The 26,473-nt window shown below is 44.3% G+C and overlaps 1 protein-coding gene across 4 annotated transcripts in view; it reads right to left on the reverse strand.

The window, feature by feature from the left end:
• The window catches only part of CSMD2 (CUB and Sushi multiple domains 2), a 600,967-nt gene that overhangs the window by 264,968 nt on the left and 309,526 nt on the right, over positions 1-26,473 (reverse strand). For all 4 annotated transcript variants that reach the window (XM_045064163.1, XM_045064162.1, XM_045064161.1 and 1 more), the window contains exons 8-10: positions 23,941-24,028; positions 23,112-23,236; positions 13,737-13,858 (exon numbers count right to left, since the gene is read on the reverse strand). In XM_045064163.1, coding sequence (XP_044920098.1) covers positions 13,737-13,858; positions 23,112-23,236; positions 23,941-24,028 — 335 coding nt within the window. The remainder of the gene's footprint in view (positions 1-13,736; positions 13,859-23,111; positions 23,237-23,940; positions 24,029-26,473) is intronic.

Here is a 26,473-nt window from a genome sequence, read left to right on the forward strand (position 1 = left end):
GCAACTACAAATACCTCCATTTTACAAATGGAAAAACCCAGGCACAGAGATGTTATGCCACTTGCCTAAGATCACACAGCTGAGTGGTAGAACTGGGCCTCACCAGCAGCCAGAGGCCAGACTCTTTGCCACTCACTGCCTCACAGCAGCTCTAGCGAGGTCTCGGGTCCACCAGGTAGGGACCACATCTGACCCTCTCAAACCTTCCCTAAGCTCTTTTGCTGAATCCCAGCAGCCTGGCAAACACTTGATGCGTATAAAATAGTGCAAGGGTGCAGTGCCTTCTGCAGGAGGAGGGGCCTGGTCTCTGCAGGGAGTGATGGTCCTGGAGGCACCCTCTTGCCACCATGACCCCCTTGCAGCCAGCCTCGGGGCAGAGGATACTGGCTCAGCGAGCCACCTCCAAACGAGGGAGTGTGGGATTATTATGTCTATGATGGGAAAATACTGCTTTGAAGGCCAGAACCCAGAGCCATAAAATGATTCACATCATTGGTCAGAGCAGCCATTGATGTGAACAATATTTTAGAGCCTCTGACCCTAACGCAGGGGCTAATTACACCAAGTAGACTGTACGACAGATATAACATTGCAGTGTTGGGACAGTCCCCCCGTGCACCATGTACTGATGCTTTCATTTTTTTTTTTCTCCTCTTTTTGGCCTTTGTTTAAAGGCAGGAACCTATAATGACTCATTAACTGACATGCAGATCAATCAAACTCGCAAAGTGTCTTTCTGAGGCAAGGAGAGTGGCAGCACATGAAATAGGCGTGATCAAAGAGGCATATTTGTACATGGCTCAGATACCCAATTTACACCCATCAGATAAAGGGATAAATGAACCCATCATCTAGGATGTAATTACTGAGCATCTGCCATGTGCCAAGCACCGAGCCAGCTGTTCCCCAGAAGTTATCTCACTTGCCTAGCAATGTAGAACAGAATCCCAAAGCTGAGAGCATGGGGCAGGCGGTGAGTGCTGGGGATCACAAAGAAGGGGGAGACGTGAGGGGGTATGTGGAGGAGGTGGGTGCGCTGGGCCTCACAGGATGGAGAAGGGTGGGGGTTCCGTGCAGGAGATGTGGTGAGCGGTGAACTGGGAGCAAAAAGTAGGGCAGGCAGCTGGAGCAGGAGAGGGGTGGAGGGTGAGAACAGCCTGGCTGAGTCTGTAGTTGGCTTATACCTGGCGGGCCTGAATGGATGGGCTGGACTTGATGGTGAAGACAAGGGGAAGCTACACCTCAGCATGGAAGGGAGAACTGTTGGCAGGGAGACTTGCCGGGAGGCTACTCCCAGGCCTGGGAATGGCAGGAGGGCTTCGAGGGAGCCTGAGCTTGTGTTTGGTGCACAGTGTGGGGATGGGGGGTGGGCCAGGGCCAGGGGTCTGGAGACCATAGCCTCAGCATATAGCTGCCTTCCTGGAACAGTGGGGGATGGGAGCAACAGCAAAGGGAGTGCCCTCCCTGGATCCTGGAGACAGCCCTTGCTTCCTGAACACTGCCTGAGATCACCCAAAGGACTGAGATCCTGGGCCTGCCAGCCTGTGCCCAATGTCTTGGGGAGGCTGCAGAGGATCTGACAGCTCACAGGCATTTTTTTTTTTTTTTTTTTGAAGCTGGAGTCCAAAAGACCTAACCTGAGACAGTTTTGTCCAGAGACCGAATTTTTCTAAGAGCCTCCTTGTTGGGCTCCCAGTCTCTGCTGCCATACTTCACTCTGTACCCAAACTCTGTGCCCCAGGATCCTTTAGAGCAGGGGTTGGAGAACCATGGCCCTTGGGCCACATCTGGTTTATGGACTGTTATTATATGGTCCCTTGAATTAGGAAGTGTTACATTTTTAAAGGTTTTAAAAAAACAAAGCACTACAAAGAAAAATGTGTAACAAAAACTTCACATGGTCTTCAAAGCCTAAAATATTTATAATCTGGCTCTTTACAGAAAAGGTTTGCTGACCTCTGGCATAGAGCGAGATTCAAACTGGGTTCCCAGGTACCCCAAAGTTACATAAAGTTACCTAAGCAGCCATGAACCAAGGGAGAGCAGGAGCCAGAGTCAGTACAGCCCTGCTCTTACCAAAGCAGTTCCTTCTGATCTACTTCATGTTTTGGGATTCTGTGACAGACATGGACAGTGGTTTTTTCAATGTCTCTCCCTTTTTTTTATCCATATTTAACAGAACTCTGAGTTTGGAGAGAGACAACATACTTAGCTAACCTCAGAGCTAAGGACAGCTAAGTAGTGGGTTCTGGGCAATGACACACAGCTGAAGAGCCCTCATGGGATTTTCCTACCTCTTTCTCCTTGCTTTCCTGGAATGCACATGTGAGGACTGAGCTGGAGCAGCCTTCTTGTGATCATGAGAAGAGAGAATGGCACACAAAGAATGGCAGAGGGAAAACCCGAAGGTGCTGGAGACACTGAAGGAACTGCTAAACCAGCCCTGGACTCCTCACCTCTGGACCTTTGGTATATGGGGAAATAAACTGTGTTTTGTTTCAGCTTCTGTGGAGGCATTTTCTGTAGTTCATAGCCAATCACAGCCTAAGAGCTACAGGTTCTGAAGAAAGACTTTTCATCTTTCCATCAGGATAAAGCTTAGCACCTTGGCAAGGACAACCTAGGCTGAATGGCTTTCCTAGCTAGTTAGAGCTCCATTCTACAATGCTCTGCCCTAGTCTCATTTCCCCTTTTCCTCCTCAGAGCACTTCTCTGAGCCCCTGAGGGCTGACCTTGGCTGAACCAGCCTTGGCTTATGAATTCTGCTGTCAGTTTGACCATTAGCTCCATGAAAGGAAGGGAATATTCTTTTCTTGGGCACAGCCTGCATAATGATTCCTGGCTGGACCTTGCTGAGGTCCAGTGTGGGGAAGAGGGGAGGCCAGTGGGAAGCTGACCTTAACCTCAGGAGTTAAAACATGACAGCCTCCAGCACCCTTGAGGAGGCTGGGAAAGAAAGCTCAGGGCAGAGACGGAAAACTTTCAGATGTTCTGGAATTTTCAGGGGTTGGAGAACCATGGCCCTTGGGCCACATCTGGCTTATACACTGTTATTATATGGCCCCTTAAGTTAGGAGAGTAGTAAACCTGTTCATCCATTCATTGGCTCTTTACTCACTGACTGATGATTTCATTTATTCATGTAGTCATTCAAAAGTTAAAATGCACTTGCCAGGTGCTGGGTTTTGGAGAGGCGACAATAGGCAAGTTAAACATGGCCACTGCTCTGAGAGATCCCACAGTCTAGAAGAGGAGATGCGTGAGTCTATGGAAAACACCATAGAGTGTGATGGGTGCTGGAGTTGGGGAAGCAAACAGATGGAACAATATGAGGGCCACAGAAAGTCCTGGCTAGAGGAGGACCAGGGCTTGCCTTCAAGAACAGAAGAGGGGGTGTGAGGATACCAAGATCACAGCCAGGTGTGGGGAGAGAGGAATGCCCAGAGGTGATGTGAGGTGAAGACAATTGTGAGAGGAACAGAATCAGGTTGAGGACTTGGAGGAGGCCATTAAGGGGTGATGAGGAATGGGCTTGGGGGTACTTAGAGGAAAGTCCTCTGGTGGCCAGCTAGCATCTCATACAAGGCCCAGCACAGAGTGGGCACAAGTCAATGTTAGCTGAATGAATAACTGAGTGAGCAAATGGGCTAACAAATGTGTTCCTGGCATTTTCACTAGCAAGCAATCATTTGCCCAGAGAGGGATTTCCCAATTCTTCAGATGCACAAAGGGAAGAAGGACACTGGTTATCCCGGAGGAGGAAATAATAAAAAAAAATCCTGTTATGGAGTATTATGCCTCCATCAGAAAGGACGAATACCCAACTTTTGTAGCAACATGGACGGGACTGGAAGAGATTATGCTGAGTGAAATAAGTCAAGCAGAGAGAGTCAATTATCATATGGTTTCACTTATTTGTGGAGCATAACAAAAAGCATGGAGGACATGGGGAGTTAGAGAGAAGGGGGTTGGGGTAAATTGGAAGGGGAGGTGAATCATGAGAGACTATGGACTCTGAAAACAATCTGAGGGGTTTGAAGTGGCGGGGGGGGGTGGGAGGTTGGGGTACCAGGTGTTGGGTATTATAGAGGGCACGGATTGCATGGAGCACTGGGTGTGGTGAAAAAATAATGATACTGTTATGCTGAAAATAAATAAATGAAAAAAAAAAAAAACCCTGTTATCTTTGGCTTTGAAGTTCATGAAATGAGCTTTTCTTTCTCTCTCAGGTCCATGCCCTCCTCCCCTACTCTTCCTCGCCACCCCCCCCCCATCTGCCTTGCTTTTACTTCTTCTCTTGTATAGGTGGATAGACTTTCCTGCTCAAAACCAGCGAGGTTCACATACAAATCAGATTATATATAGGTCTCAAGTTCATACTGAGGAGCTGCAAAAGAAAGGCAGATGTGTGCAGGTAGGACACAAGTCTGGGCTTCAGTTCTGACTGCAGAAATTCCATCAGTGTGTCTTCTGGGAAGCCCAGGTGAGAGGTTCTGACAGGAGTCAGCCCAAGGGCCCCATGGGGAGCTATCTGACATGGGGACAGAGCTCCTCTGTCAATCATTAATGTATTCAAACATCTGCCACGTTCCTCCTGTGCCAAGCACTGTCCCTGCTTTCAGGGTGCTCTTGGGCTGTGCGGGAAAGAGAGTCTAAACCCAGTGTGACATGATACATACACAGACAAAAGGTGCTGATGCAATGCTGTAGGAATGGAGGAAGAACCAAGACCTGGTGAAATTAAGAGGGCTTCTCAGAAGAGGAGGTATTTGGACTGTGTGTCAAAGAGGGACAGAAACTTGCCTAGAGGGGAAGGGAAGGCACACTGGGACTGGTGTGTCCAGACAGAGGTCTGAAAGGACTGCATGTGTCTATGACCCAGGAGTTCAGCATGGTTGAAGCCAGGGCTGCCTGAGTGGGGGACTAGGAGGGGAGTCCCTCTGTGTGCTTTGCTGTGAGGCAAGGGGATTATTGTTTAGCACACAAGCTTGGCTGGTCACAGCCACCAGCATGCCCTTTCAAGGTATGGCTCCAGGCACCCATCCCAGATCCACAGAATCCTATCTTGGAGGAAAGAGTTCTGGAATTTGTGTCTTAAGTTCTCTCCAGGTATTTCTGAAGATTAGAAATAGTACTGTTTTTCAGAGTCCATAGTCTCTCATGATTCACCTCCCCTTCCAATTTCCCTCAACTCCCTTCTCCTCTCTAACTCCCCATGTCCTCCATGCTATTTGTTATGCTCCACAAATAAGTGAAACCATATGATAATTGACTCTCTCTGCTTGACTTATTTCACTCGGCATCATCTCTTCCAGTCCCATCCATGTTGCTACAAAAGTTGGGTATTCATCCTTTCTGATGGAGGCATAATACTCCATAGTGTACTTGGGCCACATCTTCCTTATTCATTTGTCCATTGAAGGGCATCTTGGTCCTTTCCACAGTTTGGCGACCGTGGCCATTGCTGTTATAAACATTGGGGTACAGATGGCCCTTCTTTTCACGTCATCTGTATCTTTGGGGTAAATACCCAGTAGTGCAATTGCAGGGTCATAGGGAAGTTCTATTTTTAATTTCTTGAGGAATCTCCACACTGTTCTCCAAAGAGGCTGCACCAACTTGCATTCCCATCAACAGTGTAAGAGGGTTCCCCTTTCTCCACATCCTCTCCAACACATGTTGTTTCCTGTCTTGCTAATTCTGGCCATTCTAACTGGTGTAAGGTGGTATCTCAATGTGGTTTTAATTTGAATCTCCCTGATGGCTAGTGATGATGAACATTTTTTTCATGTGTCTGATAGCCATCTGAAAACAATCTGAGGGTTTTGAAGAGGTGGGGGGTGGAAGGTTGGGGGAACCAGGTGGTGGGTATTGGAGAGGCCATCGATTGCATGGAGCACTGGGTCTGGTACAAAAAACAATGAATACCGTTACGCTGAAAATAAATTTAAAAAATTAAAAAAAAGAAAAATAAGAAATAGTATTGTGAGTAGAATGACTCTAAGAACTAAGATAGCCCAAATGGCCAAGGTGGGGCTTACATTTTTCAAGGACATCTCAATCAAAGGGAGAATGTGGAGCCACTCGGAGTGGGCCAACTTCACTTGCTCTGAGCCTTCTTTCTTCTCCCTGAATCTGCCAAGGTTCCAAGAGGATGGCCTGGGTATTTTTTAATTGCTTCATTCTTAGTTTACTGAGTAGAGACATAACCCTCACCTGCCACCCCATTAAGACTGTTAAGTTCTTATCCTCACAATGTGTTGCTGCGTGGTCCATATGTATTCAGTCAATGCTGGTATCTTGACATATTCTTGGCCATTTCTACACCAGAGAATTTCGTTTCTCTTTGGACATTCTTATAGCCCTTGGGGGGCCCTAGTTACTGGAACATTCACAGCTCCCTCTCAAGCTCAGCCCACAGGAGGTCCTACAAGGAGGATGGAATTCTAGCAAGAGTCCTCATGTCCACGGATATCCAGGTGCCTGGGATGAGTAATCATCTCAGGATCATAAGGAGGGGCAGACATTTGTCCTGCTGTGCATGCTTGCAGGCAAAACCCCAGCTTCTCCTCCTAGTACCATCCTTCTTCTCCTGTTCCGTGCAAGATAGTCCCTGCATTCTCAGTCCCAAGTGACTCTCACTTACTTCAGATCCTCCTACAACCTCACCCTCTTCCTCTTCACCTGCTCTGCCCTTAGCCTGCAAACATACTCCAGTTTCCAACATTCTAAACAAACACTCTAAGTAGCCCTAAGCTTTCTGTCCACTTTACCTCCCTCTCATGCTCTTGCTCCTTCCTTCACATCACCTTGAAACTTGTCAGAGTGGCTGTCTGGACTCCTTACTCCTAGAGCCTCCTTTCCTGCCCATTCTCTCCTCATCTTGTGGCTGTTTCTGTCCTCAAAGCTTCACTGAAAGGTTCTCTTTCAAAGCCAAAGCCAATGGTTTCTTTTCTGTCCTTTTCCAGCAACAGTTGCTTCTTACCACCATTGTCAGGCATATTCTGGTTGGAAACTTTCTCCTTCTGTGGCATGATTCTCCTCCTACCTTACGCTGTACTTCCTCTGTGTCTTAGACTGGATTTCTTTTCTCTCTAAGCGTGGTGTTTCCAGATCCATTCGGAATCTTCCTCTTCTCTTTGCTTTCTTCAGGAAGTGTTGTCTACTCGTTAGGCTTCTATTCTCACCCAAGTGTTGAGGAGGTAACACTCAATCTCTCTATTAAACCCGGATTTACCCAGTTTCCAACTGGGTAACATCTAAATGTCACTGCATGAAACACAGCCACTTCAAATATACCATGTTTTCCTCTTGACCCTGTAAAGCATGTCTCTCCCTTTCCATTTCCTTTTAAAGCCTCCCATTGGTCCAAGTCAGAAAGTATTGCACATCATTCATTTGCTCACTGAATCAATGTTTTCCTTGTGTCCACTATGTGCCAGGCACTGTGCTGGTCACCTGGGATACAATGTTGGATAAGACCTTCCTCCTCCCTCCATCCTCATATCCAGTCAGTCACCAAGTTGCATTCCATTCCCTACAGTTCTCTTAAATATCTCTCCCCTCCATGTTTCCAAAACCTTGGTGATTGTCTCCATTTTTCTTACTTGGGTAACTGTTTCTGCCTCCTAACTGGTCTTGTTCCTTCCAGGATCCCTCTGAAATCCTCTCCACTGCTGCCAGAATCATTTCAAAAATTCAGACCTTCCTGATATTGCTCTTGTTCAGAAGAAAGGATGACCCTCATCTTTTCCAAGGCTGATCTCAGTGCTGTCAGTCCCATGCCCTCCCATTTTTCCTGGGACCTTGTTCCATCCAGCAGCATAGTCCAACTGGTGAAAGCATGGGCAGTAGAACCACAAAGACTGGGTTTAAATCCTGGTGCTGTTACTTATTGGCTATGACAGTGGCTCAGTTTCCTACCCATTAATCTATCCATGATTCAGTTTCCTCATCTATCATGTGGGTTTCTTACCACCTAATTAATTGTGCTATGAAGAGAATGAAATAAAATCAGTTATAGAGAAGGCTTAGTTCAGCCTTCTCTACTGTATGGCATATGACATGCATACAGTAAGACATAACTATTGTTGTTACTACTAATAATTTAACATTCTGCTCTTAAAAATCTGTTTCAGGACAAAACCCAAGGCTCTATGCTGAGCATATAGGTTCCATATGATCTGGGTCCAGTGAACTTTCCATCCTCATCTTGACCCAGACATGTTGAATTCCTTTTAGTTCTGAGAGGTTGTTCTAAACCTCAGTGCCTTTGCACATGCATCCACTCAGATACGGATTTCCAAGCCTACTCATCCTTGCAGACCCTGCTCGAATGTGAAAAGTTCCCTGACATTCCAGTTAGTGGCCCCTTCCAATATTTTCTATGATAGCAAACTGGACACTCCCCCATCAGCATTTACCCATACTCTAGTTTTTTATTTAAGTGCCTGTCATCTTTCCTATGTACATGTTCCTCAAGGGCAGAGATCATATCTATAGTCAATGAATGAGTGAGTGCTCATCTCATAAGAAATACTGTGAACTTGGAGAGACTAGGCTTTTCACTGAGGAGCACATTACAAGGGTGATTGGACATGCAGTCCTCAGACACACCTGTATCTCTCCTGTGGGTCAGTGACTAGGATTAGGACCACATTATGCATCTTCCCTGATGTCTGCAGGAAGGAAGATATGATTCTTCAGTCTTGGTTCTTAAAACCTTAACCTCCAGTGTGATGGGATTTGGAGATGGGACCTTAACAGAGGTAATTAAAGTTAAATGAGGTCATAGGGTGGAGCCCTAATCCGATGGGATTGGTGTTCTTCTAAGAGGAGCAGAAGACACCAGAGAGTTTCTCTCTCTGGGTGCATACAGAGGAAAGGCCATGTCAGAAGGAGGCCATCTATAGGCTAGGAAGAGGCTTCACCAGAAAATAAATTTTCTGGCACCTTGATTGTGAACTTCTAGCTTCCAGAACTGTGAGAATATAAATGCCCCTTGTTAAGGCCACACTATTTTGTTTTGTTAAGACAGCCTGGGCAGACTAATAAAGTAAGAATACTCAGAGTCCAAATCCTGTGACTCAGAGCAGGAAGCTGGCCTTGGCTTTGAGTGCATTTTTAAAAACTGGTGAAGTAGAGCTCTGGCTTTCAGAGCCTTGTGGAGAAAAGGGAACAGTAGACAAGGGTCAGGACCCACAAAAGTGGGGACTGTAGTATGACTTCCCTGAATACAGTTGGGCTAATTAAAGCTGCAGCCATAGTGTGAGGGTTAGTGAGAAGTAAGACTGCCTTCCTTCTCATCTGCCACTAACGCCCTCTGAGTGGATCTGGAGGGTGATTACTTATCTGAGACCTTGACACTGAGTGTACAGCAAACAGAAAACTTCCTCTGAGACCCTTTCATAATAAGTTTGCATTCACATGTTTGCACATTACTTGGGTGGGTTGAAACCTTCATACCGAGAATTTAGTATGAGAAGTTTCTGACTGATAATGCCCCCAGGCACTGGGAAGAAGCAAATGTAAACTCTCTCTGGGAGAAACCACCTCTACCCAGCTCTCAAAGAAGTCTCACAGAAAAAGCTTATGCCTCTAACCACATAGTCAAGAATTACAGACAGGACAAGGAAGGAAACATGGCTCTGGGGGGCAAGAAGTGAGAAACAACAGACAACAGAATCAAACTTGCAAAGACTTCAGATATTGGGATTAACAGATACAGAATATAAAATAAATACGTTTAACATAAAGAATTAAGGAACATATGAGTAGGAGGCAAAGTACTATAAAATATGATCAAGAACACTTTTTTAAAAAAACCAAATAGGGGACACCTGGGTGGCTCAGTTGGTTAAACAGCTGCCTTCGGCTCAGGTCATGATCCCAGTGTCCTGGGATCGAGTCCCACATTGGCAGGCTCCTTGCTCGGCAGGGAGCCTGCTTCCCCCTCTGTCTCTGCCTGCCATTCTGTCTGCCTGTGCTCACTCTCTCTCTCTGACAAATAAATAAAATCTTTAAAAAAAAAACAAATAGGATCTCATAAAATATGAATGGTGCTATTTGAAATTAAGATAAAACTTCAGTGAATGAGTTCAACAGAGGTTAGATGTAGCTCAGATAAATAGTGAAAAGAATGAGAGAAAATTATATAAGTTAAGAAACACAGAAGATGAAGTGAGAAAGATTAACATGTCCTGTCAGGTGTTCAGGAGCAGAGAAGAATAAAGAAGAGAAAACAGTTGAAAAGACAATGGCTAAAAATTTCCCCAAACCGATGAAAGATATAATCTACAGATCCCAGAGCTTAATGAAGTCAATCAGGATGAATGCCAAGATACCCAGAACTAGACACTTGATTGTGAAACTGCAGAGCAATAAAGACAAGGAAAAGGCCATAAAAGCAGCCAGAAGAATATCATACAAAGGAATGACAATAAACTTACAGCAACAATAGGAGCTAGAAGACATTGGTATAACATTTCCATGTACAGAGAGAACACAATTATCAAACAAGAATCAAATACTTAGTGAATAGCAGTGTTCCTTCAATAACAAGGGAAGAACAGACATTTTAAAACAAACAAGAACTAAGAAAGTTTGTAATTAACATGAAAATAAATTCTAAAGCATGTATTTTGGACAGAAAGAAAGTAATTCCAAAGAGAAGGGCTAATATGCAAGAAGAAATAGTGAACAAAACAGTAAATGTGTGAGTAAATCTAAATGGACATTAGTTTTATTAAACAAGAGCAATAATTACTTGTGAGCAAGAGAAAGGCAACATGAAAATACACATACCATAGAGTATGAATTGGGAAGGAGTAATTAAAGTCAGTGTTCTAAGACCTCTGACTTTTTAGGGGGAACATAAAATTACTACTTACATTGGACTTTGCTAAGTATGCATATTAACACTAGACATATAGGGTAACCCTAAAAAATACAAATGATAGTATAATTTAAATGGTATAATTTTCCAGTTGAAGGATGAATTGTCAGAGGAGATTTTTAAAAATCCAGCTATACACAAGACATATATAAAGCATAAGAAATAGAAATGTTGAAAGCAAGAGAACACGAATGGTTTATTAAACCAAAACAAAAAACAAACAAACAAAAAAACCTGATGGAACAATTGGTAGTAAAAGCTTTAGGGCCAAAAACATTACTTCAGGTAAAAAGAGTCATTAAATAACTATTTTTGAAAAAGTTCAGTTCACCAGCAAGATATAAAATTCTCAACTTGCATGCTCTAATAACAGTCTCAAAATATATAAGGCAAAAATTGACAGAATTTCAAGGAATATTAGGCAAACCACCTAATTTTAATTTTAATATGGGAGATTTTAATATGCTCTCTCTTGATAAAGAAGGCAAAACAATGAAGATATAAAAGATATAAGCACAATTAGCAAGGTTGATACAATGAAGATATTAGAATACAAAAACTGCAAAGTACAACTTATTTTTCAGACACACAAGGAATATATGTGAAAAATGACATTCTTGATCCTAAAAACATTCCTGATCCTAAAAATCTTGACCAATTTCAAATGATTCAAATACAGACAATATTCTCTGACCACAAGCTTTAGATCAATAACAAAAAGAGAGCCAGAAAAATCCTCTATTTGGAAATTAATAAATATTAAAACAAACAAACAAACAAACAAACAAAACCCACTGTTGAAAGATAAAGGAATAATGGAATTGGAAAATATTCAGAACTGAAGGATAAGAGAAATACTACCTGTAAAATTTGTGGGAATGTAGCCAAATATTTCTTAGAGGGAAATTTGTACCAAAGTAAAAAGTAAATATATCAAAAGAAATATTCACAAAACTAAAAATGGTTCTTTGCAAAGAATAACAAATGTGAAACTTCTGGCAATATTGATTAAAAGAGATACAAAATTACAAATAAAAGAGGGAATAAAATATATATAGCAAGAGATCGTATACACAACTTTATGCCAATAAATTTGAAAACTTGCTAAAATGGACTCAAGAGAAAAATAAGATAATCTAATAGTCCTTTATTCATTAAAAGTATTAAATCAATAGTTTGAAATCTTCCAACAAAGGAACACCAAATCCAAATAGTTCTGCTGAAAAGTTTCACCAAATTTCTAAGGTAAAAGTTATTCCAACCTCCACTACTAACCTCATAGGATAGATAGAGAAGATACACTTGCCAAATCATTTTATGAGGCTAACAATATCTTGTTGAAGAAAATCTGGCAAGGGTAATATGAAAAAAAAAAAAGGCCAATCTCACTAACAAAATGGAAGCAAATCACTAAACAACATATTAGCAAATCAAATATAAGCATTTATAACACTTAGATGCTTATTTAAGCATCTAATACTAAATTGCCAAGTTGGGTTTATCCCAGGAATGAAAAGTTGGTTTAACATTAGAAAAATCAACCAATGTAATTCACCACATTAAGAAAATTAAGGAGCAAATCACAATGATATCAACAGATATAGAAAGGTGCTTGATAAAACTCTACATTTATTCACAATAAAAGCACTTAGAAAACTAGAGTCAGAAAGGAACCATAAGTAAAAAAAAAAAAAAAAAAAAACAACACTTCAGCAAAGATCATACTTAATGATAAAAACATTCTATTTAACATCAAACAATGACAAGTGTGCCCACCATCATCACAATGATTGACATTATACTGGAGGGTCTAGCCAGAACATTAGGGTAAGAAAAAAATAAAGAGAAGGCATAAGGACTGGAAAGGAAGAAATAAAGTATCATTCTTTGTTCTTTATAGAAACCCCAAGTAATTCACAGATAAATTATTATGAGTTGCTGTATTAAGAAACCAGATAATAAAAATTAATTGCATCTCTAAATACTATCAAGAACTTGGGAGAAAATGAAGTTTTAAAAGATATCATTTATAACAGTAACAATAAATATAAGATACCTAAAAGAACATATATTAAGAAACAAACAAGATCTATAATAGAAAAAAATTAAGCAAGTTTACTGACAGCCCTAAGGGAATAGATATACCATACTCATAGATGGGAAGACTCAGTATCCTAAAGGTATCAGTTCTTCTCTAATTGATCTGTAGTTTTTGTATAATTAAAATAAAGATTCTAACAGGTTGTTTTGTGGATCTTGGCAAGATAAAATTTATGAGAGAACAAAAGGGCAGGAAAAAACTGAATGTAAAATAACGTGAAGAGACGTATATAACAGGGCAAAATACACACACCAACACAGACAAATCTTAGGGGCATAATTTTGAGTGAAGTTGATTAAGAATATATATGATATGAATATGTTTCTATGAAGTTCAAATACTGGATTACTAAACAATGTATTTTTAAGGATACACATTTTCACACAAACTATAAAGAAAAGCAGAGGAACAAAAAGTAACACAATCAAGGTACCTGAGGGATAGGAAATGGAATGGGGTTGCTGAGGGACATGCATCACTAAGGTAAATGTTTGTATTTTTTTTTCCCCTTAAGTTGGGAGATGACTATGAAATTGTTTGTTGTATTGATGTTCTTTATATTTTACTTATGTTCTACAAATATGTTTTTAACTACCTGAAATTTAATAAAACACAATTTTTAAGAATAGCCTGCAGAGAATCTACCACCACCAAGTTCTGGGTTTGAAACCCCTTGGAAACCAACTGTTCCCAAGCCAGACCTGCCCACAGGATATTCCCCATCTTCCCCAGGAGCCTTACCTTGGCAGGGTTGAGTGCTGTGATGATCCACACACAGTGTGCATTGTTGTCATACTGAATAGGGAAATTGGGGGAGGTGATGATGCCCGAGGGGCCTCGAAGGTGGGCATCACACATGCGGGCTGCAGGGAGGAGATGAAAGGCAAGAATCTTAGTTTAGACTACATTCGGTTCCCATCCCCCCTCCTACTTCCAGCCAGAAGAGCCTGGAGTCTGTACAGTCCCATCCCAGATATTACTACTTCTTATTTCCTTCCCCAGTTCCCTGCAGCCTCAAAGGAAAGTCAAATTCCGGTAACACTGGTGGAGAGGCAGACCTACAAGTCCTCACCTGCTGCTCTGTAGGCAATGATGAACTTCCATGGTTAGGCTAAGCAAGACTCCCTATCCCGACTCCACAGTGATTGAGCAGCTCATCTCCCCCAGGATGGTGTGGGCCAGTAGTACTCATACAGACCTAAAGCTAGGAAGGTCCCAGGCACCTATGGGAGTACTGAGCTTCTCACCCCTTGTTCTTCTGACCTGTATGTTTCCCCCATTTGTTCTCAGCCTCCTGAAGTACAATCTCAGGATGTCCTTGTCAAAGCCACTCTAGGAGGTCTCAGAATGCCTGCACCCAAAGACACTGTCAAGGCCCCCAGCTCAGCCCTGATGCCAGGCACCCAGAGTGATTTCAGTGCCAATCAAGTACTTCCCAATTCCTTCTCCACTCTCAGCACAGGTCTGTAACAGGCTTTTGACTAGAAGCATAAAGATTCAAGGTGAATTAGAAGAAGTACTCTACTCAAGTAGATATAAAGTGTTATCAATCACAGCTTAATCTAATTAAGCTCTTTAAAATAGCTTCTAAACTAATTAGATTAAGTAGTAATTGATAACAGTTAAGGTACTACATTGTACCTAGGTGTTTGCCTTCTTTAAAAACGTGCTCTTTAGTTCTGGCCATATCATTCTTCAGTGTTAGCGCTCAGCTATTTTAATAAAGAGTTCTAGGAGTCTGTCCCGTTGCTGCCCACATGGCAATTTATCCTAATTGTAGGCAAAGTACCTAACAGTAAAGAAATAGTGAGCAAACCCAACAAGCTTAAGTATATAAAATGAAAGTGGTGTCAAACCTAGTTTCCTCTGATGGGGCAAAACATCCTAGGGCTCCTCTCCGCAGGTGGATAATGGCCACGATAAACCTTTCCGGGGAAAGCCTTCTTGGAGGAACTGGGAAGCAGATTCCACAGCCCCTGGCCATAATTAATCTGCTCATTTCCTACACTTGTTCCTACATATATTGAGTGACTGTTATGGGCCAGGAAGAATGTGGGGAGAGAAAAATATCTAGGACACAACCTCTCCTCTTGAAAGGGCCAGCGGGAAGGTGGGGAAGCAGGTGTGGAAACAGCCACAATGAAGCAGAGTAGCGTTCAGAGGGTTATTTGTAAGAGGCTGCTGGCTCCCAACTGCTCTTTCTCTACTGGGTCAACACTGTCAGCAAGGACGTTCCTTCTGGTGGCTGGCCCCAGTCTTACACCTGAAAGATCTTCTCCCTCAGGAGCTCCAATGGCAGTTGAGTCAAGTTTGAAAAAAGCCCTAGAGGAACCCTTTCCTCTGTTCCCTTCATGTACAACTGACTGTGCCTATAATTCTGTGCTGGGAAACTCGACTAAGATTCAGACTGTACTTGATACAGTCAAGTAGTCAAGTGGGCCTGAAGGCAGCTCACCATGGTAAGGAGAGCATAGGCTGTGGGGTTTACCAGCTCAGCCTTCTGTATTTGAAAGCCATTTGCTGGTTAAGCTGGAAAGCCTCTCTGATTTCACCGTCTGTAAAATGGGGGTAGTGACATTAGTATGCAAGTTAGAAAAAGACCGTCAAAACCAAAACCATGATCTCACCCACCTTTGCAAAGGGGACTTGTGGATTCAGAACCCTAGCCCTGCAGGGAATTCCTCCTAATATTCACAAGCACCATTTATACCTCTTCTGGAAGGTCAGGTTTTGCTGCCTTAAAGGTCCTCACCTCCAGAATCAATTCATCTCACACCTGTTTCTAAAAATTAGATGGTATTTGCATTGTCGAAACATGCTGAAGGTCATTAGAACAGGTCAAAAAGGCATTTACCACTTGAAGGGCTTTGAGGGGCATACATAAAATAGTACAGCGTGTATGCAGTGAACATGGGGCACCTTAAAATAGGTTTCAAAAGGAGCACCAGGGGTGCCTGGGTGGCTCAGTGGGTTAAAGCCTCTGCCTTCGGCTTAGGTCATTATCCTGGGGTCCTGGGGTCGAGCCCCACATCAGACTCTCTGCTCGGTGGGGAGCCTGTTTCCCCCTCCCCCTCTGCCTGCCTCTCTACTTGTGATCTCTGTCTGTCAAATAAATCAAATCTTAAAAAATAAATAAATAAATAAATAAAAACGGAGCACTGCTTTTTGCCTCTGCTGTCTGGGTAGGGTCAGGGGTTTCTGTGGACAGACAGACATCCCTTGAGCAGCCAGTCCCTGGGATCCTACTAGTGGATGGATAGCTCATCGATGTCACCCACACAGGCTAGCAAAATGGAAGGTGCTCAGACAACGTCTGAATAAATGACTAAACACATGCTTGTGTTTCTCTATTTGCCTTTTCCCAACAAATGTTCTTCTGGATAACTTCTAGGAGAGACTTTTCCAGTACCTTCCGTGCCTAAGCTCTGCAGACAGCAACCCAGGGGACCTTCAGGAGACACCACGGGGACCCACAGCCAGTTCTGGCATGGAAACAGCTTGGCACCAGAAAGCAAGCAGTTCCAGATGCAAGTGCCTCTGGTCTTCTCCCTCCTCCCCAAGTCTTATTCCCACCCTCTTCCATGCTGCCTTCCCTCGCCTCTCCTGCTCCTGACCTCCCTCCTTGCCCCTTCCCTAGGCCTCTTGAACCATGTCCCCATCACCAATTCTAAGACAGACAAACCCCAATTAGTAGCTGCAACATCTTTCAGAACCTCCCACTCCAACTCCTGCCTGGACTGAAGGCTGGCTCCTTCTCCCCACTCAAGCAAGTATGTTCCCTGCTGTCCTCAGCAGTGGAGGGTTTTCTCCTGCCTCCCAGTATCTCCTTCCACAAATGTTAGCTGAAAACCCCCAGAGGAACTCTCTTTTGATCTTCATTGAGACCTCACCCCACTGACACCAATGTTGTCTCTATAGCTGTAAGTTCCCCTTCCTCTCTTCTATACTTAATCCAACTTAGATCTCATAGCTAGTCCACCACTTTGATCATTTTCTTACAAATCTACCCAAGTCTCTTGCTCCCTTTTCCTTTCATCAGCCTGCGTGACAGCAATCATGGATGAACCCCTCAACCTACATTCTCCAGGCCTGCCCCCATAGAGTCAAGATTTGCTAGAAAAAAGTCACATGAGTAGAAAGAGTGACACCACTATAAATTCATGATTACCCACCTCAAAGAATCCTAGATATTACCCAGTGACTCTGCCATTTACCTCTATGCTCTGCTCAAAGACAAATACCCTCTCCATGCCCCCAGACCTCTTACCCTTCCCCTTGCCTCTCCTCACTCTCAGTTGATGATCTTGCTTCAGTCCTGTGGATGACACAAAGGACATCTGGTGGGCACACCCTCTTTTCCACCTTCCAGATCTGAATTCCTATCTGCTTAAGTGCTCATCTACTCCTTCCCTTCTGGTTCCAACAGAGAGATGGCTCCTTCACCTTTCAGAGGCCAGCTCTCCTCATGAGATCTGGTACTCTTGCCCAAGGTCAACCATGTCCATGAGCATGGCGAGGGCTTGCTGTTCTGGGACTTATGAGAGTCCACCTATGAGATCTTAAACTCTGTTATCCTACTCTTTGCCCTTCTGCCTCTGTACCCAGCAGAGTGACTTGGTTTCAAGGTACCTGCTGTCCAAAACATAGGCTCCTCTAGCCCTCTGTCTCCCTCATTTCACCCTGCCTATTGATCTCTACCTGGCTCTTCCTTCACTACCCAGTCTGGACTTCAAGACCCTTACCAATACCCTATACCCTCAACACTCTTATGTTTGCCATTGATGAATTCTACCACATAGCTTCATAGTTTCCATAATAATTGAAGCTTCAGCTCAGGTCAGCCTTCTCCCTTGTCTTTATTCAGTTTCCTTGACAATTTCTTACAGAGGTAACTTCAAACATTTGCCACTCAGTTGAGCCACTTCACTTCTGTGGTTACTTTCTACTCTTTGCTGCACTTGAACTCTTTGGAGGACCTGATTCTACTGATCCTTCTCTGTGAAATTCACATTTGTTGGCTTCTATGGTGTCTCTTGGCTCTTCTTCCACTTCTCTGAATGATCCTTCTCAGCTTCCTTCTTGTTCATTAAGTCCTCAAAATTAGTTGTTTAAATCTGGGTAAAGAGTGTATAGTTCTTCGCACCTTTCCTGTAAATTGCGAGTTTACAATTAAACAAAAATAAAAGTTGCCAAAAAGTGCGGAAGAGGGTGTTGTTCTGTGTGGTTCAATCCAGTATATTAACTCCAAAGGCTGCCCAGGTGCCATTTTTGAGTAGAATAGACAGCCTTTGGAGTCAGGGTTTGAATTCCACCTCAACCCATGAGCTTTGTGCCCTTGGGCAAGAAGGCTGACCATTCCAAGCTTGAGCCAAACATAAAATGTGAATATTGCCGTTTTCCTTATAAAGAAATTATGGAAAATGCATACTGCAATGCTTTATACAAATAGTGTAAGAAATGGGAGCTTTATCATTAGTACAAATATATAGGTACAAGTCTTGGGGAACAATGAGGCATGTATTTTAGCTATCAGTATATTACCTAGGGGCAATAACTACAAAGGAGAAGAAAGGAAATTTGGGGTAGGAGTTAGGGGGAGTGGAGAGAGAGGGGAGGGGACAGGAGAGGAGGGATGAAAAAAGAACTCTGAACAACATTAGTACTTAAGGAGTGGGCTTGGGAAACTGATCCAGTGATGGCCACCAAGAAGAAAGACAACCACCTGTAAGTGTCATGCTGTTTCACTCCGCTGGTTGGTGCCATATTCTCCACATTTCACTCTGTCTTATGAGAATGAGGGAGATGATGCAGAACATTTTGGTAATTTGCCCTGTGCCATATGGTATGTTAATAGCAAGGTTGGAACTTGAATTTAGGTCTCTGAGTCAGGTATTCTACCCACAAAAAGGCTTTTATTCCCCTTTTTAAATTACTAAATTACTTTATTTAATTTCAATTAATTAACATATAGTGCAATACTAGTTCCAAATGCAGAGCTCAGTCATTCACCCATTGCATATAATAACATAACATCATGTGCCCTCTTTAATGCCCGTCACCCCAGTTACCCCATCCCCCCACCTACCTCCCCTCCAACAAAACAGAGGATCATAGGAGAAGGGAGGGAAAAGGCTTTTATTCTATACAGATATACAAGTATGTGTCGATATATGTGTGTGTGTGCATATGTATGTGGTGGGAGTTGCATTTGCATTCCAATGACAGGGGGTTAGGAGGGGAGAAAAAGGAGGGGGAGAGAGCATTCTAACCTGTGCTGAGAAGCCCCTCTCTCTACACACATACATGCATGTGTATTTGTACAGCAAACAAGGGTGTTCTCCACAAAGGAGAGGGATAACGTGTGGTTTTCTGTTGAGTATCTACTTTATGGCTCCGATGAGATAGATCTAGGGCTGATACTCGGTTCCTATTCTCTGTCAACATCAATTTGTGGGCACAAGAAACCAGGCCTCCACGTCTCCTGGTTGTCAATTTGGTCCTCTCCATGCTATCAAGCGGTATAGTGTTTAGTGTTCCCTGGAGCCTCAGGGTTCCTTGGACGTAGCTTGGGGGCTGTTGAAAGGGGTGAGGGAGGGGCAACCCTAAATCTCTTGCCCCTACTTCAAAGAAAGAAGCTCTATTTTATTATTTTTATCTAATATCTGTTTATTATTATTATCTGTGTTTTATTATTAGGCTTCTGCAAATGCTGATTTTTAAATATTGGGCTCCCTCTGTAAAATGATTCTGATGAGCTCTGTACTCTAGCACCCGCTCCTATCTAGAGTTGAAGAGGATTAGTAGGTTTCAAATTTCCCTCAGTCTACTTTGGATGATCAAACTTGTCCAGGACACATCAAATTCGAAACTCTTTTCTTTTTCTTTCTTTCTTTCTTTTTGGAACTTAATTCTTCGGTGGGATGGAAAGAGAAGAAAAACCTGTGAATACCTAATTTCAAATTCCAAAATGAAGGCACAGTCCCATATTGTTCGCTCATTTCAATCACCGATCCATTCAGGTCATCCTCCAACATTTGTTGAGAACCTATTATTTGCCAGGCCCCATGTTTTAGCAGAATTAATTGTGTGGAAAATGAATATTTAAAATCAAATCATATTTTAAATGCATTAGAGGAAAAATAATACCACTGTTATTAGTGGTAAATCCTTTTTAGAATGAGATCTTTTGATAACCTGCTTATTAGTAGAGCTATCCTAGAATTCAAAGAGTTTTGTCCCTTTTTATTCTCAAAGTGGGGTTCACTTAGACTTCTATAAAAATTTACAATTATGATAATAATTCTAACTAATTAAAAACAAGAGATTATTAAAAGAAAAACTTTCAAAACTGCCACAATGAGAGGACCCTTGAATCTAATCTCTGTCTCTGCTCTTAGCCTTCAGGGAAGCTGAGGACAGGTCATCCAAGTCCAAACCTGGGAGGCTTTGCCTTGTCTCTTGCTCCCTTCCAATGACAGGGGGTTAGGAGGGGAGAAAAAGCAGGAGGGGGAGAGAGCATTCTAACCTGTGCTGAGAAGCCCCTCTCTCTACCACAGTTGGCACTGGTTACCTTCTATAAAATGGCTTGTTTAAATGTCACCAGCATGAGGAAGGAGATGTTTCCTTTTCCTAGTTCATGAGGGCCCTGTGGCTCAAAATGAGGCAGGAACCCACCCAGGGCCAGCAAGCTAATATAGGCAGCAGAGTTGTGATCTAGATCAAAGTCTGTGTACCTCCCCTAACTGTGTGATTATGGTACGACTGGCCAAGACAGACAGGGAACTGGCATCTAAAACCCTGTAGCCCTGGAGGCTGAGGAGGGGGTACTCCCAGGCTCGGGGGGGTGCAGGGGGAGGCCATGTACAGATGGTGCCATGAGGGAGCCTTGCAGATGCTCCTGCATCATTTCTAAGTGAGCACTTTCAATCCACCACCTCCTCTAGGCCTCAAGGTAAAGCCAAGGAATAGTCATGTTCTAGAATCACTGCTTTTTAGCAGACAAAAAAGAGATTCAGAGAGGTGCAGGAACTGGCCCGAGGACACCCAGCTACAAAGTGGTGGGAGTTGCATTTGACTGCAGTTCTGTCTGGCTTTGTTTTCCACTATTTTCCTCTGCCTCCCAGAAGCAGAGGATGAGAGGAGAACAGGTGCATAAAGCTTAGCCCAAAGCTCAGTTAACAGGGTGGCAGAGAATTTAGAGTCTAGTGTGTCAAAATCACTGGACAAAACCTGAATGGGCCACACAACACTTCTGGAGAAAAAGGTAAGCATGATAACTTGACTTTGAACTTCCTTCCAAAATGCCAGTTCTTCCCTGGGCATATTCACATAAACCACCACCCTTCCTAAAAGAAGAATCTTCTGCCAATAAAAAGGTTTTTGGGAAAGACTAGATTCCACTACTGTCCAAAGGCAATGTTACTCTGATTCCTCAAAAGAAATTTTGTTAAATAGATTGGCCCAGGGTCCTTTTTTTCCTCAGACATGATAATTCCATGCCTTTCTACATAGCTCGTTTCTTGGCTCCCTGGAATTGGGAGTGTTTGCTCTGATTATTCATTCATTCAATTATTCATTCAACATCTGTTATTGAACACCTACTATGTGCCAGGCCCCATTCTAGGCATTCTTGCTCTATTGAGCCCATATTCTAGCGTGAGGCTACTCCTTTTCTTGTCAAACTCATTCTGATTCACAAGATGTTTCCATATTCATAACTCTCAAATTAATACAAGATGGTTAGGGGAGGTACCATTATATAAATGGTAAGAAAATAAGGCCAAGGAAAATAGATGATTTGCCAAACTGCCCATGGCTAGCTGGTGGCAAAGCTGAGAGTTATACCTAAGACTCGGTCTTTTGTTTGATTTTTTAAAAATATTAGTTAAGTGGAATCCTTGAAATAATATAGCTACAATCAGTAGGAACACAAAGTACATTACTAATTGTGGGTCATGGCCACCTCGAAGTTGAGTGAGAATGAATACATCTGAGGCTTCTTTCAAAGGTATTTTCATGACCTTCTTCAAGATTACTCAATAACACATTTTTAAAAAGGGAGTGGGTTTCAGCTCCAAATCTGTCCCTTCCTTAGTGTAATCATCATCCAAGTTCTTTCCCCTGGACCCCTCTCTGTGCATCAATTTCATCTTGGCACATAAGCCTGGAGAGAGGCCAAGCATCTCCTTCTTAAATTGAACATAAATTTATGGCGGGCAATGTACCTTCTCTTCCACAGGGGCCCTCAAAAGAGCAACTGTTGGCTTCGTTCACAATCTCCAGAGAGACTGCTCACTCTTGCACTCTTGCACCAAGAACTGAGCTCTGGTCATGTGCACAAACAGTGGAAAGGAGATGCACACAGAGCAGAGGAAATGAAAAGCCAGCTACCGCTGCCCTGAGGGATGAGGCCAGGGGCTTCTCTACCATAGAAGCAGCTGCTGTCCTGTCCCAGGGAAGGAAAACATTCAGGTCTACTATTTTAAGATGCGGGGACAGGGGCTCCAGCAGCCCAGCCTCGGGCCATATGATGGCTAGGGATGGGGGGGTGGGTCTTTGAAAACAAGATGCCCAGGTGTGAGGTTAGAAGAATCCCATGGAGGAGCCTTCTGATATCATGGTCCATATGATTCTTGCCTAGCTAAGAACATTCTTCTCGAGGTGACAGGTCTGTGGATTACTGAGCATGTGGAAAGAAACAAAGGCATTGAGATGGAAGGTTTAGGGTATAAATGTGTTACAATGGAGGGAATCAAGGTAATGTTACACAAGGTGACTTCCCTTCCATGTGAGGTGTAGTTGAGATGTATTTGTGCCATAAGTTAGCAACCTGCTTCATATGTGCCTCCCCCACCTGATTGTAAGGTCCACGCAGGGCAGAGGCCATGTCTCTCATCCCCACCTCTGATCCTAGCACAGACCTTGATACAGAGAAGGTGCTAACCAAATGTAGTTTCAAGTTAGTCAATGAATGCAGAACCCAAGGCCTGGAACACAGCAAGAGTGAGGTGAGCCAGTCTGGACGCAAGCCTGTACCCTTAGGGACCAGGAGCTGGGCTCCATCCTCCCTGCCCATCCTGGTTTCTGGCCAGCTTCCTTCTCCCAGGGCGCCCTCACCTCGGCAGACTGGCCTGTGGTCGCTCCAGGCCGCAAACATGTCGCTCACTTTCATACAGGTGATCCGCTTGGACCCTTGCAGGTCATAGCCCTCGCTGCAGGTGAACTGGACGCTGGATCCTAACCTGGGAGACAAGGTGTTTCTGTGAGCTCAGCCCTGAGTCTGTGAGGCCCACCCAAGTCCTTCCCTGCTCCACACACAAGCACCACGCCAAACATTATTTTCCCTCTGGCCCTTCATCTCTACTCCACTGTTGTATCACTTAAAATCTCCACTGAGAGGAATGTCTGCTCTTCATCTTTTTTTTTTGGGGGGGGGGGACCATTTAATGGTCTTAGGATTGAGTTAAAAGGTGACTTTGTGAACAAAAGAGCCATGCTCTGAGATAAGTACCAATTAGGACAGCTAAGAGTGGGTGGATGGTACCCATAAACTTTAATGAAAATGGAGGATTATGGGAAGATAGTTTGATTATTAGAAACACTGCAAGATGCGCCATCTTGGGGCCCTAGGATCTCCAGATCATGGAGATATAAGCTGCCGCTGGCACGTCGTTACTGGTGAGGGCAGTTCCTGTAGCCCAGGGATAGTTTTGCTGGGTAACACTAGCAGTCTGCTGCTCTCTCCTTCCCCTAAAGCCTACAGGCACCGGTCCCAGGACTGGCCCAGGAAAGAATGCCAGAGGCCACAGTTCTTTTCCAAAAAGTGTCTATTCTTAAACCCATACTGTCCTCTGCATTGTACCTCTAAGAAGGCCAGCCCTTGTCTTCCCCCCAACCAGGCAAGCCACCCTTCTTTGCAATTAGAAAGTTCCCGAACAGGTCTTACCTGAAATCCGAGCCTAGTCTTTTGCCCCTTTCAGGTATGCCAGGGTCTGGACACATATTATGCCCTTGGGACACACCAACCTGAGTTACTACAAGGCAAAAAACAGCACAAACAGAGATGGGTAATCACAGGAAGGCACATCCGGGGCAGTGGCTCAGGGTGGGGGGTGGATACAGAGACAGAATGAGGCCCTGCCCCGCGGGGCTGTGGGGTTGTGGGGTCTCCTGGTTCAGGCTTCATGAGTGTGCAAGGTGGGGAGCTGCTTTTGACAAATTCCTTTGTGAGCAAAGTCCAAGTGAAATTCATCAAGGGCATAGGGGTTCGAGGCAGGTACCCCAAACCAGCAACCACCCAATTCCCTCATCCCACGCCAGTGGCCAGAAGTGGACAGGCCTCAGCCCCCCAGTGACCTCCTCACCCTGTGCTTTGGAACCGGGGGTGGCGACTCTAGATGAGATGATCACCCCCAACCTCAGCCCCACATGGAGAAATGACTCAAAGGAAGTTAAATAAAAGGTGGATGTGTGATCAGGAACAGTAAAGAATGTAAGAGAAAGCTGCAGTCTGAAGTTCAAAGCAGGGCCGTTAGCTCAAATGTGGCTATTTCTGCCAAGAAGCCTCTTCCCATCGGACACGTCTCAAGCTGAGTAAGCAGGAAGCAGTGCATCCCCGATCCAACGCCACCGGCCAAGAGCACCACGCAGAGATGGCCCCCGTGGTGGTGCTGGCAGGTGGTGGGATGCTCTCACACTTGCCAACACCAGAGTGCTGTTTATACAACCATGTGCATGGTCCTCTCTTCCAAAGGAGAAGCCTGGTCAGGGGGTGGCAGATACACAGTTTTCTCCTGTCTCCAGTGAAGAAGATAGAAACCCTCTGGCCCCTGCTGGTTTACTGTTCTCGAGATGCTCATACTCATGAGGCTGAAGCTCTCTCCCACCTCTGGATTCCTGGCTTTCGGGATGACCAGGAGCTGGGGCCTGGCATACAGCTTGGCCAGAGGACTATCCATTCAAGGCCTCGCCCATCCCACAGTCCCAATTGCACCCTCAAGACAGAGATGACAGGGAGCATGGAACAACATTCTCTGAGTTACCCCATGTCCCTCCTACCCACTCAATGTCCCACAATATGAGCAACGGCTCCATTCCTCATTCATGCACCCACTCACTCATTCCCATACATTGGTACACATCAAGTATTAAGTGAGCGTCTACTATGTACAAGGCCCTATTTTTGGACTCCATAGAAATACAACTGTCAGATATCAGATGTGACCACTGTCTTCCAGGAGCTCCCATTCAAGTGAAGATATGAAACAAACAAACTGTAGAACCACAATAGGGAAGTGATGAAAGTCGCAGCTGTAGGGAGGCTGAGAGGGAAGACCTGTCTTATGTTGCTGAGAGAAGCATGGAAGCCTGCCTGGAGGACATGGCATTTAATATGAGTCGTCTGAGATCGTAGGATCTGAACACATGATGAAAGAGGAATGGCAGTTTAGGGAGACAGAGGAACATAGGAAGGTGAAGTGAAGATATGGAAATAGAACTGGGGGTTGCCCAGTGTGGCCAGAATAGAAGAGAGGGTACCAGTGTCATGAAGAGTGGAAGGTGAAGCTTTAGAGGTCAAAACTTTGAGGGGTTTAAGTCTGATCCTGAAAATGATGGGGAGCCACTGAAGAGTCCTGGGGTAGAAGGGGCCAGTAAGATGCTCGGTGGGGGTAGGGGGGCAGTGCCTGGGAGATCCGTTGGGAAGTTTTAGGATTGTCGAGGTGAAGGACAAGAGCCTGGCAGTGGGGACAGACATGAGGGCTTGGGAATGGATGTGGCAAAGAAAGAGTCCCCAGGGCTCCTGGAAGACTAAAATGTGGGGAGAGGGAAGAAGGGCATGTTTCACCTGGGGACCCCTGGAGTCCTATCTCAGACTCTTGGAGCTTGGAGCACATTTCTACAGTTAGAAGACTTGTGTAGACCCCATTCAAACCTCCAAGTATCCCAGAGGGTGGCTGGCCAAGGGAACCTGGGGATCTGGACAGATGCCACACAAGCCACACACCTGGTATCTTCTTGGTTGTGATGCATTGAGCTCAAGTCCTCTCAGGGAGCCTCTCCTTCTCCAACATTCCATATTGCCCTGTTAAAACCAGTCACTCGTGCCAGGCATGTCCCCCACTCCCATTCCTTTCCCATTGAACCCTCTCCTTCCAAGGCTTTCACATCCTAAACTTAGCAACAACACCATTCCTGCCAGTGCAGGACCCCCCCAGGCAGGGATAATGAGATGGACGTTCCACTTCCTGGAGCCTTTGTGTTCCATAAGCAACAGGAAGGCAGGCAGTAATGGGGTCTCCAGGATCCCCTGGGGTAGAAAGGCAAGAGAAGGCTCTGTTCTAAGAAGATGAGGATGCCAGTTCTGTATGCCAGTACTTACTTCAGTAAGCCAGCCTCACCACGATCCAGCCCCCCTGACGACTTGTCAGCCAAGTGCTCACCTTCCTCCGGCCTGGCCTACTCACCCCTGCCCACTGACC

Source organism: Mustela putorius, unplaced genomic scaffold (assembly GCF_011764305.1).
Source record: "Mustela putorius furo isolate JIRA1106 unplaced genomic scaffold, ASM1176430v1.1 tig00003853_pilon_pilon_pilon, whole genome shotgun sequence".
NCBI classification, from domain to species: Eukaryota; Metazoa; Chordata; class Mammalia; order Carnivora; family Mustelidae; genus Mustela; species Mustela putorius.